A 16,640-nucleotide genomic window follows, 5' to 3' on the forward strand; every position below is an offset into this window, starting at 1 on the left:
GAACGAAAGCGTTACGAGAGTTCGTGTACAACCTTGATATGGAAACACCATCGTTCGGCGTGTGAGCATTTTGGTTTGCCTTTTCGCCGCGTTCGACACCCGCTCACGTGAACGTTATAAACTTCGACGCTGCGCTGAGTGAGAACGCAGCCCGCAGCTACATTCCTTTATTTTTGTATTTTGTTCTTAGCGCCAAACACACGATGGAAAGCGGATTGTCTTTCTATGTCAAGGTTGGTAACTAGCGCTCGTAACTGGTTCCTACTGCACATACGCGGCCCATCGCCAGGATGCGTGGCCTGTACTTAAAGCCACGCGCTCCGTTGTTCGTATTTTAATGTATCACGATAGTACGTCGTGGATACACCGCAAAGGCTTCGTACGGAAGAAAAAGTCCGGCGTCATTGTGATGCACTTGGACGGCAGCGAACGGAGGAAATTCTGTTTTAAACCGAAGCTTTTTACTTCTACCCCCTAAGGGTTCTGTCGCGACCATTGGTGTCAACAGAAAACTGCCACTAACAAACAAAATAAGTTACTGGTACCGCCACGAATCGAACCTGGAACGAATAGAGAAACAAAGCCAGTCCCCGTTGTCTTCCCGATTGAGCTACGAGCCCAAAAGGAGACGGGCGGGACAGACGGTACACTCACCGAGCACATCTGCCGTTTACTCCATGCGTTCTCACTGAACGCCACGTGACAGCGCCACGCGACCTCTCCAGCCGCCGTGCGCTCCGCTTACGGCACGTGTGGTGGCCGTGTGCGCGCCTTGCGTATGCGGCGCTAGTATTTATAAAAATCAAAAGAAGCTCTCCCCAACGTATGCAATCGCACTCCTCCATAAAAATCAAAGGAAGCGCTCACCAACGCACGGCATCGCACTGCTCCTCCGTCTCTGCCGCCTATCTCGTCGCGTCCGTCGGCGGCGGCAAAGAAGGAGAAGAAGTGAGATAGTGCAACGCCGGGTTGAGCTTCCTCTATTTTATAAAAAAAAAAGTATCCACTCATATGCTTCCCCAATACAAGTAATCGAGCAACCGTTCTTGAGTCATGTATTGATTTAACTTTAGCAAACAATATCTCTTTGAAGTAATAAAGGGTGTGGTTAAGAGCATTTCATTTGTCTCTGGTTTCACACTTTGTAGAACCGCACGCGTGAATTCGAGTGACGTTGCATGGGTAATCCTTGTGGTTGTCGTTTACAGTTTCGCAGAGCAAAACCACCTTCACAGGGTGGGTTGGCGTGGATTTTTTAACACGCAAGACTGTGACAAAAGCATCGAAACGGGGCCGCTTAAAAAGCTAGAAATAAATAAAATTGTCCTCAGCAATATAATATTATAATCGTTTCTGTTTCTTTGTGATAAATTTAAAATGACGTACAGTGTTCGGTAAAAACAACGCGTTGGCGGTATAAACAATCCCAAATTCATCCAACCTAATGTTAAATAATGGTGGTTTATTTACTTATTCACACGAACTCATTACACTGCTGTATGATATGAAAGAATAACTTTCGTCGTCCTACAGTGCTATTCGATAGCAGAATAGGCAGGCAGCACAATGTGGAAGCGCGTCTCGACGCACGCTAACGTTTCATAAAAAAATTGCTCAATAATCTGGGCGCAACGCGGATTATGAAAACGTTTTTTATCCTGATGCGCTCTCATGGCATATACAGTGCTACAATTACAAAACAGCCATGGCTGATCGCGCAAAGCATTCATGGTACAAGCAGAGCGTCCGCAAAGTTCGGCTCCGGACGACAGTGCGCAATCATGATCATAAGATTGGAGTAGTTGTTTCACTGGTTGTGCGTTTGTGCTTATTTTCTTCGCAGTTATTTCATACTCACCAGCAATCGTTATATTTATATTTCACTGGAATCATGTTGTCACGTAGCCAAAGACGACGTAGCTGTCTTGAAGTAAAGGCAAGTTTATTGAAGCGAATTTGTGCTTCCCTAAGAGCTCAAAGAATACACAGGTGGCGAAGCAGCAGTCCACGAAGTGACGCGCGCAGGCAAGTGTCGGTCATCGAATGCAGCGGCGGCGGCACTCGGAGTGTTTATCTTTCGGCGCTTCGGAGTGTTTATCTTTCAAAGTACACCGACAGCATAGGAGATCAAAGAAGATTATTCTAGGCTAGTGATGTGAGCGTCAAACTCTCTCCCTACCAAAATGAGATATACCGCGCGGCATTCAAAGAAAAGCAAAGGATCTTTGCTTGAAACACTGATAACACAGCCGGGCGCCGCGGGATGGTAAAAAGGAAACAGCAGTATACGAACAGAATGCATGGTTCGCGGCAGTATTGTATTGCGATGTCAGCAGCGTTATAATTGCTTCGTCGGGAGTCAATTATGAGCACGAGGCAGCGACTCGCTCCGCATTTGTCATCTTCGATTCGGCAGACATGCCTAATAGGCGAACATAACAAGCAAGGCGGCATTGAAAATATATATTTACTTCCCGAAATCGATTTTATGCTAGTCGGCACCGAACCAGTAGTGTTTGCATCGCGTGACTACGGAGTACCGTCGACACCACCATCACTGTTACTGAAGCTCCCGACATTCCGCGTCGCACTCGCACACGCTAGCAGCGAATGTGGATCTTAAATACACTGTTGTGTTCTTTCGGAGGTGATAAAACACCTCCCCCCCCCACACACACAAACACACACACACACACGCACGCACGCACACGCACGCGCACACACACACACACCAAGAACGCACGCACACACAAACACACACACACACGCACGCACGCACACACACACACACACTCAACACACACACACGCGCACACAGGAGTATGCACACACGCACACACACACACGCACGCACGCACACACGTGCACATACACACACACAGCTCACACACTCGCGCGCACGCACGCGCATGCATACGCAAGCACGCACGCTCACACACGCGCACGCACGCACACACACATACGCACACATGCGCGCACGCACGCACAATCGCACACATGCACGCACGCACACATGCATACACGCACACACACACACACTCACGCGCACACAGACATGCACACACACGCACACATGCTTACGCACGCACAATACACGCGCGCGCGCACACACAAACACACACACAGAGACACACGCGCGCACACACGCACACACACGCGCACCCGCGCGCACGTTCGCACGTACGCATACACACACATACATGCACACACACACACACACGCACGCGCGCACGCACGCACACACGCACTCACACACACAGCACACACACGCGCATCTGTACGCGCGCACGTACACAGACACACACGCACACAAGCGCACACACGCGTACGCACGCACGCACACACGCATACACGCATACACGCACACACACACGGACGCACGCACACGCGTACGCACACATACGCGCGCAAACGCACACACAGGCACGCACGCACACACGCATGCACGCACGCACACACACACACGCGCACACAGCACAGCGCGCATGCACACACGCACGCGTATACGCACGCGCGCACACGCACATAAGCACAAACACACAGGCACACAGACACGCACACACACGCATACACGCACGCGCACACACACACGCACGCACGCGCGCACACACAGACGCGCGCATACACACACAGTACATACACGGGCGCACACACACGCCCACGCGTACGCACGCACGTACGCACGCCCACACACACACACACACACACAAACACACACACACACGCACACACAAACACAAAGCACTAAAGCCCTAAGGTTCGTTGGGTAATGCACGGACGCCGAATATAGGCACGGGAAGAACCCAGCATGGTGGTGGCGGGTTTCGCTTCATAGACGGCGCTGCTGTGTGTTCAGAAATCCAAATGGCGTCGCCCACTTCTTGAAAAAAAAATGGTGCATAGAGAAAATAAACTCAGTACAAAAAATGTGCGCGTATCTGCTGATTTCGTTGAAAATGTCGACAAAAGACGATAGCCTTTGTGCACATTTGCCCAGTAAATGCCTCCCTTCGCTTTCCCGCTCACCTCTCATGTTGTTCCTCTTGTGTCACGCTCCTCCCAATGTAAACACCCTAAAGGTTTGCCCAAGTCAATTTAAATTTACCGCGTTTCACTGCTCCAGGCCGGGTGCCTCGATGCCAACGCTGCCATATGCCGGAGAGGCACTTGAATCGAAGCGCCCTGCTTCATCGTTTATGGAACCGCGTTTCCCTAGTCTATATGCGTTCCAAGCAGAACGTGAAATCTATCTAGTGGAACTTCTTATAACTTTTGCTGCTTGACTTTTTAAAATTCCGCCAGAAGCTATAGGGCGCTGGCGACAGCTGGCGACAGTGTTAATTTTTTTTCTGGATTGGATGTTGTATTTCATTTCTCAAAAATCAAGCATCTATGATTTTTTTCGCCAGCGCATCAGTGTCAGTCTGCACGCAGACTCGCCAGCGCATCAGTGTCAGTCTGCACTCGCCAGCGCATCAGTGTCAGTCTGCACGCAGTCTGCCACCTTGCTCGAGGAGTAATGAAGGTTGCAGCGCAAAATGGGGAATTAAGTATGCACCATGGAGGAAAGATGGCTGGTATGCACCATTTTTCATAACCATCCGGGAAAGGAGAAAATACTCCCCAACCAGTTCTCTCGGCGGCCCGCGCGCTTCCGCTTCCGGCGAACCAGCGTTGCCTGCGGGCACTGGGCTGTTTATCGCTCGGCGTGATGTGCTCTGCAGGTAGTACAAGACTCTTTGTTACCGTGTGCTTAGTTTTTGCGGAACTTACAGCATCTTTTGCCTATGCTACGATGCTCTTTAAGGCGTTCGTTTGGCCAGCACTGTGCGGTCGTGGGTAGTGGGAACAACCGGTGAAAAAAATCGCCGGCAGTATATGCGTCCGACATGGACTGGCGGAACTGCACCGCGGTTGTATTTCTATGCTATATCGCTTACCCGTAGACATTGAGTGGAGACATCAATATACTACCGCGATACATTGAAATACGAGCAACGGAGCGCGTAGATTTCACTACGTGCCAAGCATCCTGGCAATGGGCCACTTATGCGGAGAACGAAAGCGTTACGAGAGTTCGTGTACAACCTTGATATGGAAACACCATCGTTCGGCGTGTGAGCATTTTGGTTTGCCTTTTCGCCGCGTTCGACACCCGCTCACGTGAACGTTATAAACTTCGACGCTGCGCTGAGTGAGAACGCAGCCCGCAGCTACATTCCTTTATTTTTGTATTTTGTTCTTAGCGCCAAACACACGATGGAAAGCGGATTGTCTTTCTATGTCAAGGTTGGTAACTAGCGCTCGTAACTGGTTCCTACTGCACATACGCGGCCCATCGCCAGGATGCGTGGCCTGTACTTAAAGCCACGCGCTCCGTTGTTCGTATTTTAATGTATCACGATAGTACGTCGTGGATACACCGCAAAGGCTTCGTACGGAAGAAAAAGTCCGGCGTCATTGTGATGCACTTGGACGGCAGCGAACGGAGGAAATTCTGTTTTAAACCGAAGCTTTTTACTTCTACCCCCTAAGGGTTCTGTCGCGACCATTGGTGTCAACAGAAAACTGCCACTAACAAACAAAATAAGTTACTGGTACCGCCACGAATCGAACCTGGAACGAATAGAGAAACAAAGCCAGTCCCCGTTGTCTTCCCGATTGAGCTACGAGCCCAAAAGGAGACGGGCGGGACAGACGGTACACTCACCGAGCACATCTGCCGTTTACTCCATGCGTTCTCACTGAACGCCACGTGACAGCGCCACGCGACCTCTCCAGCCGCCGTGCGCTCCGCTTACGGCACGTGTGGTGGCCGTGTGCGCGCCTTGCGTATGCGGCGCTAGTATTTATAAAAATCAAAAGAAGCTCTCCCCAACGTATGCAATCGCACTCCTCCATAAAAATCAAAGGAAGCGCTCACCAACGCACGGCATCGCACTGCTCCTCCGTCTCTGCCGCCTATCTCGTCGCGTCCGTCGGCGGCGGCAAAGAAGGAGAAGAAGTGAGATAGTGCAACGCCGGGTTGAGCTTCCTCTATTTTATAAAAAAAAAAGTATCCACTCATATGCTTCCCCAATACAAGTAATCGAGCAACCGTTCTTGAGTCATGTATTGATTTAACTTTAGCAAACAATATCTCTTTGAAGTAATAAAGGGTGTGGTTAAGAGCATTTCATTTGTCTCTGGTTTCACACTTTGTAGAACCGCACGCGTGAATTCGAGTGACGTTGCATGGGTAATCCTTGTGGTTGTCGTTTACAGTTTCGCAGAGCAAAACCACCTTCACAGGGTGGGTTGGCGTGGATTTTTTAACACGCAAGACTGTGACAAAAGCATCGAAACGGGGCCGCTTAAAAAGCTAGAAATAAATAAAATTGTCCTCAGCAATATAATATTATAATCGTTTCTGTTTCTTTGTGATAAATTTAAAATGACGTACAGTGTTCGGTAAAAACAACGCGTTGGCGGTATAAACAATCCCAAATTCATCCAACCTAATGTTAAATAATGGTGGTTTATTTACTTATTCACACGAACTCATTACACTGCTGTATGATATGAAAGAATAACTTTCGTCGTCCTACAGTGCTATTCGATAGCAGAATAGGCAGGCAGCACAATGTGGAAGCGCGTCTCGACGCACGCTAACGTTTCATAAAAAAATTGCTCAATAATCTGGGCGCAACGCGGATTATGAAAACGTTTTTTATCCTGATGCGCTCTCATGGCATATACAGTGCTACAATTACAAAACAGCCATGGCTGATCGCGCAAAGCATTCATGGTACAAGCAGAGCGTCCGCAAAGTTCGGCTCCGGACGACAGTGCGCAATCATGATCATAAGATTGGAGTAGTTGTTTCACTGGTTGTGCGTTTGTGCTTATTTTCTTCGCAGTTATTTCATACTCACCAGCAATCGTTATATTTATATTTCACTGGAATCATGTTGTCACGTAGCCAAAGACGACGTAGCTGTCTTGAAGTAAAGGCAAGTTTATTGAAGCGAATTTGTGCTTCCCTAAGAGCTCAAAGAATACACAGGTGGCGAAGCAGCAGTCCACGAAGTGACGCGCGCAGGCAAGTGTCGGTCATCGAATGCAGCGGCGGCGGCACTCGGAGTGTTTATCTTTCGGCGCTTCGGAGTGTTTATCTTTCAAAGTACACCGACAGCATAGGAGATCAAAGAAGATTATTCTAGGCTAGTGATGTGAGCGTCAAACTCTCTCCCTACCAAAATGAGATATACCGCGCGGCATTCAAAGAAAAGCAAAGGATCTTTGCTTGAAACACTGATAACACAGCCGGGCGCCGCGGGATGGTAAAAAGGAAACAGCAGTATACGAACAGAATGCATGGTTCGCGGCAGTATTGTATTGCGATGTCAGCAGCGTTATAATTGCTTCGTCGGGAGTCAATTATGAGCACGAGGCAGCGACTCGCTCCGCATTTGTCATCTTCGATTCGGCAGACATGCCTAATAGGCGAACATAACAAGCAAGGCGGCATTGAAAATATATATTTACTTCCCGAAATCGATTTTATGCTAGTCGGCACCGAACCAGTAGTGTTTGCATCGCGTGACTACGGAGTACCGTCGACACCACCATCACTGTTACTGAAGCTCCCGACATTCCGCGTCGCACTCGCACACGCTAGCAGCGAATGTGGATCTTAAATACACTGTTGTGTTCTTTCGGAGGTGATAAAACACCTCCCCCCCCACACACACAAACACACACACACACACGCACGCACGCACACGCACGCGCACACACACACACACCAAGAACGCACGCACACACAAACACACACACACACGCACGCACGCACACACACACACACACTCAACACACACACACGCGCACACAGGAGTATGCACACACGCACACACACACACGCACGCACGCACACACGTGCACATACACACACACAGCTCACACACTCGCGCGCACGCACGCGCATGCATACGCAAGCACGCACGCTCACACACGCGCACGCACGCACACACATATACGCACACATGCGCGCACGCACGCACAATCGCACACATGCACGCACGCACACATGCATACACGCACACACACACACACTCACGCGCACACAGACATGCACACACACGCACACATGCTTACGCACGCACAATACACGCGCGCGCGCACACACAAACACACACACAGAGACACACGCGCGCACACACGCACACACACGCGCACCCGCGCGCACGTTCGCACGTACGCATACACACACATACATGCACACACACACACACGCACGCGCGCACGCACGCACACACGCACTCACACACACAGCACACACACGCGCATCTGTACGCGCGCACGTACACAGACACACACGCACACAAGCGCACACACGCGTACGCACGCACGCACACACGCATACACGCATACACGCACACACACACGGACGCACGCACACGCGTACGCACACATACGCGCGCAAACGCACACACAGGCACGCACGCACACACGCATGCACGCACGCACACACACACACGCGCACACAGCACAGCGCGCATGCACACACGCACGCGTATACGCACGCGCGCACACGCACATAAGCACAAACACACAGGCACACAGACACGCACACACACGCATACACGCACGCGCACACACACACGCACGCACGCGCGCACACACAGACGCGCGCATACACACACAGTACATACACGGGCGCACACACACGCCCACGCGTACGCACGCACGTACGCACGCCCACACACACACACACACACACAAACACACACACACACGCACACACAAACACAAAGCACTAAAGCCCTAAGGTTCGTTGGGTAATGCACGGACGCCGAATATAGGCACGGGAAGAACCCAGCATGGTGGTGGCGGGTTTCGCTTCATAGACGGCGCTGCTGTGTGTTCAGAAATCCAAATGGCGTCGCCCACTTCTTGAAAAAAAAATGGTGCATAGAGAAAATAAACTCAGTACAAAAAATGTGCGCGTATCTGCTGATTTCGTTGAAAATGTCGACAAAAGACGATAGCCTTTGTGCACATTTGCCCAGTAAATGCCTCCCTTCGCTTTCCCGCTCACCTCTCATGTTGTTCCTCTTGTGTCACGCTCCTCCCAATGTAAACACCCTAAAGGTTTGCCCAAGTCAATTTAAATTTACCGCGTTTCACTGCTCCAGGCCGGGTGCCTCGATGCCAACGCTGCCATATGCCGGAGAGGCACTTGAATCGAAGCGCCCTGCTTCATCGTTTATGGAACCGCGTTTCCCTAGTCTATATGCGTTCCAAGCAGAACGTGAAATCTATCTAGTGGAACTTCTTATAACTTTTGCTGCTTGACTTTTTAAAATTCCGCCAGAAGCTATAGGGCGCTGGCGACAGCTGGCGACAGTGTTAATTTTTTTTCTGGATTGGATGTTGTATTTCATTTCTCAAAAATCAAGCATCTATGATTTTTTTTAAAGGAGCACTGTGAATATCCGTTGTGTATTATTTTTCTGTCTTATATTTGCGTAATGTCTCGTTATTATTCCATAATGTTGACAAGTATGACCATATAAACTGGACGTTCAGATTCGGCTGTGAGTATATAAGACTATTGCGCCGACTTCGTTTCACTTTGTACGGGTAGCTGAATCGAGTCGCAGACATGCAGACAGGCGGATAGACAGACAGACAGACAGACAGACAGACAGACACACAGACACACAGACAGACACACAGACAGACACACAGACAGACAGACAGACAGACAGACAGACAGACAGACAGACAGACAGACAGACAACACACACACTGTCTGAATGTGAAACGGACAGGCAGACAGACAGATGGACCAAAATGTGTTTAAGTAGCCCAAGAAAGACTATCGTCGTTAAAAAATCAACTCCAAGAAAACCTTGTCGAGGATTAGAACTTGGGAATTGCGACCCACTTGCACCCAGTGCTTCAGACCACTCGTGCCTAGATTTTGTACTAGCATACCAGTTAGCGAAGCGTCTCAGGTAGGCTTGTGTTCAGCTGCTTTGGTTTCATAGACCTTACTAAGCTTGATACTGGTTGCAAACTAACAAACTAAAGGGACATTCTTCCAGGCACAAATCGTGTCGCACCTTATTACGACTACTCTCCGAATCGTCCACGACCCGCCCAGTCACCCGGGCGGAGGGTCGGCGAGACCCGCAGTAGAGGAGTCAAGCCAAGATTGCTCGAGTAAGAGTCATAGGACACGTAATAGAAAATCGGCATGGAGGATGGAGAGAGCAGAACAGCAGTTTCGAAGTCATTTTCCTAGTCAATAAAGTCGCGTAAACGCACCGACAGTGGTCGAAACATGGGAGTCCATGCTACAATTTGCGCAAGAGATCCCAAAATGTTTACACTATCTCTTTAAATGGGCTATACAATTCGTTTTTTACTGCAACTGAAAGGAAAGTGGCCAATGGTGGCGATATTCCTTGTGTGATGTCGCTAAAGCATCCAAACCATGGGCGGGCAGAGAAAAGAAGCAGAATCGTAGAGCGTGTTTTTTTCTCATGAGCGTAGAGCAATAACACAAGTGTCGAGTATTTCGTGGCCACCTAACCTAAGCAGTGGACGCGCTTATTTTCCACAACCTGAAAGCATTTCATAGGTGTTAAAACCTTGAAAAACTTACTAAATCTTGAAGAAATAAAAAAAAGTCATGCCATTCCTTCTCTCTTGCCCTAGAATTGACCTTGTTTTTTCGTTGTGTCTGTGCAGGAGTTCCGAAAAATATACGGGCAGTTCTTTCCCTGCGGAGACCCCACCAAGTTCGTGGACTATATCTTCAACGTGTTCGACGAAGACAAGGTAGGTTATATGGGTGGATTTGGGTTGCATGTATTTTGTATTTCATAGGAAAGGTAACCTTCGGGCGATTTTTAAACTTTGAGCAGTTCGTTTTGAAGGTATAGGAGCTCATGTTCCGCTCGTCTGAAGCGTGCAGTTATTGTCGCAGAGGGCAGAAATTGTAAAATATTTCGTAGGAAAGAGCATTTTTTTTTTGCTAAGTGTCAGGACGGTTGCCACGAGAGTTTTTTAAGGGAGACTTCTGTGTCCAACCCTTGGAGACATTGCTATCCTTCGGTATGCATGTAATTGCTGCTCTGCCGCCGCAATTAGCTACATCGCCTGACAAGTGCGGCGTCATTGACGTCAGTTCCCATGTCTATTTAGCTGCTAGGGATAACCAAAGCTCTGTCTTCGGGCAAAGGAAATCAATGGCGTTAGCCATACAGTTGGAATGTTCAGCGAAGGGTCACCACGAATACTATTGAGAACTTGTGTTTAGAATCCGAAATGGAGCGGGTATTGCCAAGGTACGTGGCAAACAGTTTCATACAATAATACCTAGGGAGGAATCTGAAGTTAAAGTCTACGCGAACACCTATACGGCATTTACGCTTTTACTGGATCGATTGGTAGGGCTGCATCTGGAGCGCTTAGACTCGAATCATTGCTGCGACTCCGCAAAAAGCGTTGTTTTCTTCAATAAAATATTCAAAAACGATTCAACGTTTAGAAACCCTACTGTGCGCAAAAGAGTGAGTGACTGGAAACAGGTGTTGAACAAAATAAAAAATCGCATTTAGGTAAAACTACACACGCGGTGTGCGTCTGCCATGTTTTGCCGGAAACAGAGGAATGGAAGTTCTTAAAATATATTCGCTAAAGTACGCGCTCGTATTTTTCATATATAAGGCCGGCTTGGGACTGTTGCCAAAACTGTCGTAATATGTTGTAAGAATGACGTCATTTCACGTCTCGGACAACCGAATTGCGTGACACGTCGTTCTTTTACGTTCATAGCTCACGATATGGCTGTTACGTCGGTAGTCTGAACATAGCCTAACAATAACTTAACAAAAAATCAACGTCATAAAACAATATGTGCGGCAGGTTTAGGAATAGACGACTGCTACCATTGCAAGAAACACCGTAGTCCTCTCAGATATCTTTCGTTCCCAGTATTTGTCGTGCTGGTTCTGCCAGAAATGAATCGATAACTCACCCGCCTTCACTGTCTAGCATGCGTAATAATGCCAACGGAAATTACACTTCGCAGTTCATTATCTCGGAGTAGGGTGCGCTAGAAGAATTCTGCTTAACAAAACTGCGAAGAAACACGATTGCGTCTAACTTTTTAATTCAAACTTGCCTACTTACTGCAGCCACTAAACAGTTAATTATTCAATTTTAGTTAATTAAGCCATCCACATTAATACATACCACCTAATTTGGGGTCTTCATGTGCGCATAATCTCACTGAAGGGTTGCCTTCAGGGAAATCTAAGCGCCTAATTAAAAAAAAAACCTATCGACTTAATTTTGGTTACCCGGTACTATTCGCCAGCCACCGATGCCAATGCGAATCCACTTCTACTACCCATCGCGCCCTTGGCGGAAGATGATCGCAGTGCCAGATTATTCTCTAAGATTTATTTTGCTCATGATTACTCTCTAAGAGTTACGGTGCTCATTAAATTCTTGAACATGGGGTGCTATCCCAGAAGGCCCGAGATGAACGGAACTCTGGAGACACGAGCTCTAGCGACGCCCATATAACGTGATGATAATATTTCGAGGCGGAGTTCAAGCGCTGTAAAAATGCGATTCATTGTATTTCCTTGTTATTAGGGTGACGTAACCGGTCCAGAGCCGAGCGCTACAAGGAGGCGCCACTAGGGCGTGGCGCATTTTTCAGCGCGTTCTCTCGCTCCACTGCTGCCCTGGTGGCTACAGGGGGAAAGCAAATCTAACTACTTTACTTGATCGCACTTTTATTTCATTAATCTGTATTTCGCTACATAGTTCACTCATTTTTTATTTCAGGCATTTATGTGAGCTTTTTGTTTGAAATTTGTCCCCCTAAAAAAGCAGTTTCTGCTCATTTCTGCCGTCGGTGACGAAGGCCGACTGAAAAAAAAAAAAAAAAGAAAGCGGGTGACAGAAACGCGCCACATTCAAAATAATTGCTGCTTTATGTTACTTCATGGAAACCCTCCCCCCGCTTTTCAAATATAAATTTTCCTATGGGCACTTCAATTTGCTTACCTGTTTTGAAGGCGAAAGCTTGGGTATACTAAGTAACAACTTATTTACTCACACATTTTACCTGCGTCTTTTTCCTCGCTATAATTTCGTTGTTTTTTGGCATGAATTCCTTCGACCGGCTTTTCTGCTATACCGTGTTTGCGCAAGTTTCTTCTCTTTCATTGCGTAGTGAACTACGTCAGCAAGAAGACTGCACATACCATACCATATCTAGAATCGTGGTTTGCAACGTCTGGTGTGTACCTGTCACTTTCAAATGCCATCACGTTCACGTGTCACGCGTCATGCTTAGCTCTACAAATTTAACTTTTGCAATTCATAGTTTTGTGAATTTGCAAAAAACCGCCCAAGCGGCATGTGCTACGAAAAAACGGAATACCAACAACCACAATTTTTTCACACTTGTTTTGTTTATTTCTTTTTTTTTTTCTACAGCCCTCTTGCTCGCCGAAGCTCTCTACAGTCGTTGGTGTTTTTTATAGAGTCTTATCTCCTTACTTTCCTCTCTTCCCGCTCGCGCTCACCCTCCTTCTGGCGTCACGATGTTACTTTCGGTCTCCGCTCTCCCGTTGACAAGCTTTGAATGCTGTTCTTCCTACGAGACGACGGCGACGCTTGACAAAACCCGTTGAAAAACGTTGAGATCGCCTCCGATAATAGATACGCTGCGTTGATCTTACACTATCCTTCCAGAAACGTTTTCCCAAAAATGGTGCGGCACCCAACGCCTCAAGTGAAATGTCTGCCGCGCACGATAAATAAAACGCAAGGTCACACAACACCTCATTCGAAACAGTTTTGCGAGAAAACGATAACCGAAGCGCACGCTCTGGCTGCCGATGGATAGCCGCATGGTATAGCTTGCGGAAGCCATGTCAGGCGAACAACCTAAATAAATGGCAAAAAACATCTGCAGTGATCTTGTTGAACATAAAAGCAGACTGTCGACTGGTGGCGGTCCTGGTGCGGTCGTTACCAACGCTTCCGTTTAAGCTGCCCGTCGCGTAAAACGGCTGCGCACGCAAAACGTGCTCCTCCGCGCTCATGTAGCGAAAGCCGTCTCGAGTCGTCGCAAAAGGGGTCGGTCGCGAAATGACTGCACAGAAAATGTACAGTACCTTTCGAAAATCGAAAATGAGCGCAAAATTCTTCCTCCGCTAAGAAAAAAATCCGACGGAATAGATATATGCCTGCTACGTTGGCCACAAACATTGAACCACGCTGCAGCAGCCGTAATCACGAGCCTCACGAGTTCAAGACGGTCTTCAAATATCACTCCCTAGTTTCCTCCGAGTTCTCGTGTCAATCAAACACACCCATCCCATTCGTGGAGGCGGCGTAGCGACCGAAGCCCCACCCAACTATGACATAGACTTCGCTGGTGGGGCAGCGGCGCGGCCACGAAGTCACTCCAGTAACAAAGCTTAGCAGCAAACAATAAACGAATAAAGTTCCCAGGCCACCGTCAGTCAATGCTACTACAGTCGCGGGGGCGTTCGGTCAGAATGAAGAGTTCGCTCTAGTCCGAACGATAGGAGCGGCAAACCCGCCGTGGTGGCTCAGTGGCTAAGGCGTTGCGCTGCTGAGCACGAGGTCGCGGGTTCGATTCCCGGCCGCGGCGGCCGCTTTTCTGATGGAGGCGAAAAGCAAAAACGCCCGTGTGTACGAGATTTCGGCGCACGTTAAAGATCCCCAGGTGGTCAAAATTAATCCGGAGCCCTCCACTACGGCGCGCCTCATCGCCTGCGTTGCGTCGGCGCGTTAAACCCTACAATCAATCGATAGGAGCGGCAAGGCAACAAGATTTTCCCGCAGCAGCCGTCGTCATACACAGTGAAAATGCAATCGATGACCGATGACACGATTTGAACATGTAAAACGCACTCGTCAATGTTCAAACACGCCCATGACACGCTGAATTGGGGTGTTTTCTGACACTACGCCCGCCGTATACCCGTAAAAAAAGTCGGCCACGTTTGACAGAGTGGGGAATAGGGCGAGTTCCCTTCGCTGCAGTGAACTCCGCTTAGTTGGTTTGGGCTCGAGCTGAGCCGCACCCGCCGCGGTGGCTCAGTGGCTAAGGCGTTGCGCTGCTGAGCACGAGGTCGCGGGTTCGATTCCCGGCCGCGGCGGCCGCTTTTCTGATGGAGGCGAAAAGCAAAAACGCCCGTGTGTACGAGATTTCGGCGCACGTTAAAGATCCCCAGGTGGTCAAAATTAATCCGGAGCCCTCCACTACGGCGCGCCTCATCGCCTGCGTTGCGTCGGCGCGTTAAACCCTACAATCAATCAATCAATCCAGCTGAGCCGCAATGGAGCCACCCTCAAACCACATAGCAAACATAATTTAGTGGAAGATCAGAACACTGAGAAGATCGAAGCCGGCCAGAACCGCTCTTAGAGGGCGGCGGTTTGAAAGAAGGCTGCGACCAGGCCGGAGTGTTGTAATTAAAAGCCGGGTTATCTACTTTCCACACCGGACTCCATACTGAAACTAGATTATAGACGTAGCTGCACGCGGGCGTTTGCAAAAGCACTGCTTTTTCAACGTGAGCGGCGTCAACATTGCACGGTGATAATTCCAGGAGTGCTCCGCGCGCTTGCGCCGGTTTCGCTCGGGTTATACTGCGTGCTCTACCTTCACGACTTTGTTAACTCGAACAGCGGGAAACTCGGGGGCGAGCTATCTCGGGCCTTCTAGAATAGCGCCCCAGGTCACGTCGTTATGTCCGTGCAAGTGTTGTTTCTGAACCAATACAAATGTATAGATCTGCGCGATATGTGACCTGGGGTCCAGAACAACTGCATTTGCGAGCGCTTGGAGAAATTCAAAGGTTCGAATTTTGGTTTTACGTGCACATGCGACACCTGGGCCATCTCACGCACCGTAGTGGAACCTACGGGTAACAGCAGATCCCTTGAGAATCCTCACTGGCCGTCGAAATTACGATGCATAGATATTTTCGCTTTTTGCTACACCAGCAACGATCACCGCAGGAGGGAATCGAACCCCCATCGTCTCGGTTAATAAAGCGACGCTGAAGCGACGGAGCCACCGATTCTGCCGGTATTTTGGCGAAGTAGTTCCGCTATTATCATTGAGCTATCGAACGCTTACTGATCGCGGAAACAATTGAGACTCTCACAACCGGTGCAACGACGAAGTCTACGGTTCCTTAAAGCTCAGCATAACTGCCCACATTAAATAACGCGCTGTCAGCCGAATGTTTCCTTTATACTCCAGCAGGGACACCGAATTTAGGTGAAATCACTGCATATAAATTGGTATGATAGAATTCAGAGCTCGCAGACAGAGCTCTTAGTTTCCGGCCATGTACACGCATTGTTTCAAGAGAAGAATGTGTGCAAGCGCCTTTTGTCTCAAACCATCGCCCTCAGCAATATTCTGTGGCTAGCCGCAGAGGCGTGTTCCCAGGCCCCACTTGGAAGACTTGGGAGTGTTTGTCTTGTACAAGGGCTGTCAGAGTTCAAAGTAAATAGGCAGATATTTTTTTGATACGGCCAAGCACTATTTTAAATCTAAGTGACTTAATTGCACGGATTTG

The 16,640-nt window shown here is 48.8% G+C and overlaps 1 protein-coding gene across 1 annotated transcript in view; it reads left to right on the forward strand.

The window, feature by feature from the left end:
* LOC144179623 (frequenin-1-like) overlaps positions 1-16,640 on the forward strand; it is a 672,708-nt gene that overhangs the window by 584,243 nt on the left and 71,825 nt on the right. The window contains exon 4 of the mRNA XM_077708048.1: positions 10,741-10,830. Coding sequence (XP_077564174.1) covers positions 10,741-10,830 — 90 coding nt within the window. The remainder of the gene's footprint in view (positions 1-10,740; positions 10,831-16,640) is intronic.

The sequence above is a fragment of the Haemaphysalis longicornis genome, unplaced genomic scaffold (genome assembly GCF_048455015.1).
Source record: "Haemaphysalis longicornis isolate Haplotype H1 unplaced genomic scaffold, Haemaphysalis longicornis Haplotype H1 scaffold_1, whole genome shotgun sequence".
In the NCBI taxonomy this organism is placed as follows: domain Eukaryota; kingdom Metazoa; phylum Arthropoda; class Arachnida; order Ixodida; family Ixodidae; genus Haemaphysalis; species Haemaphysalis longicornis.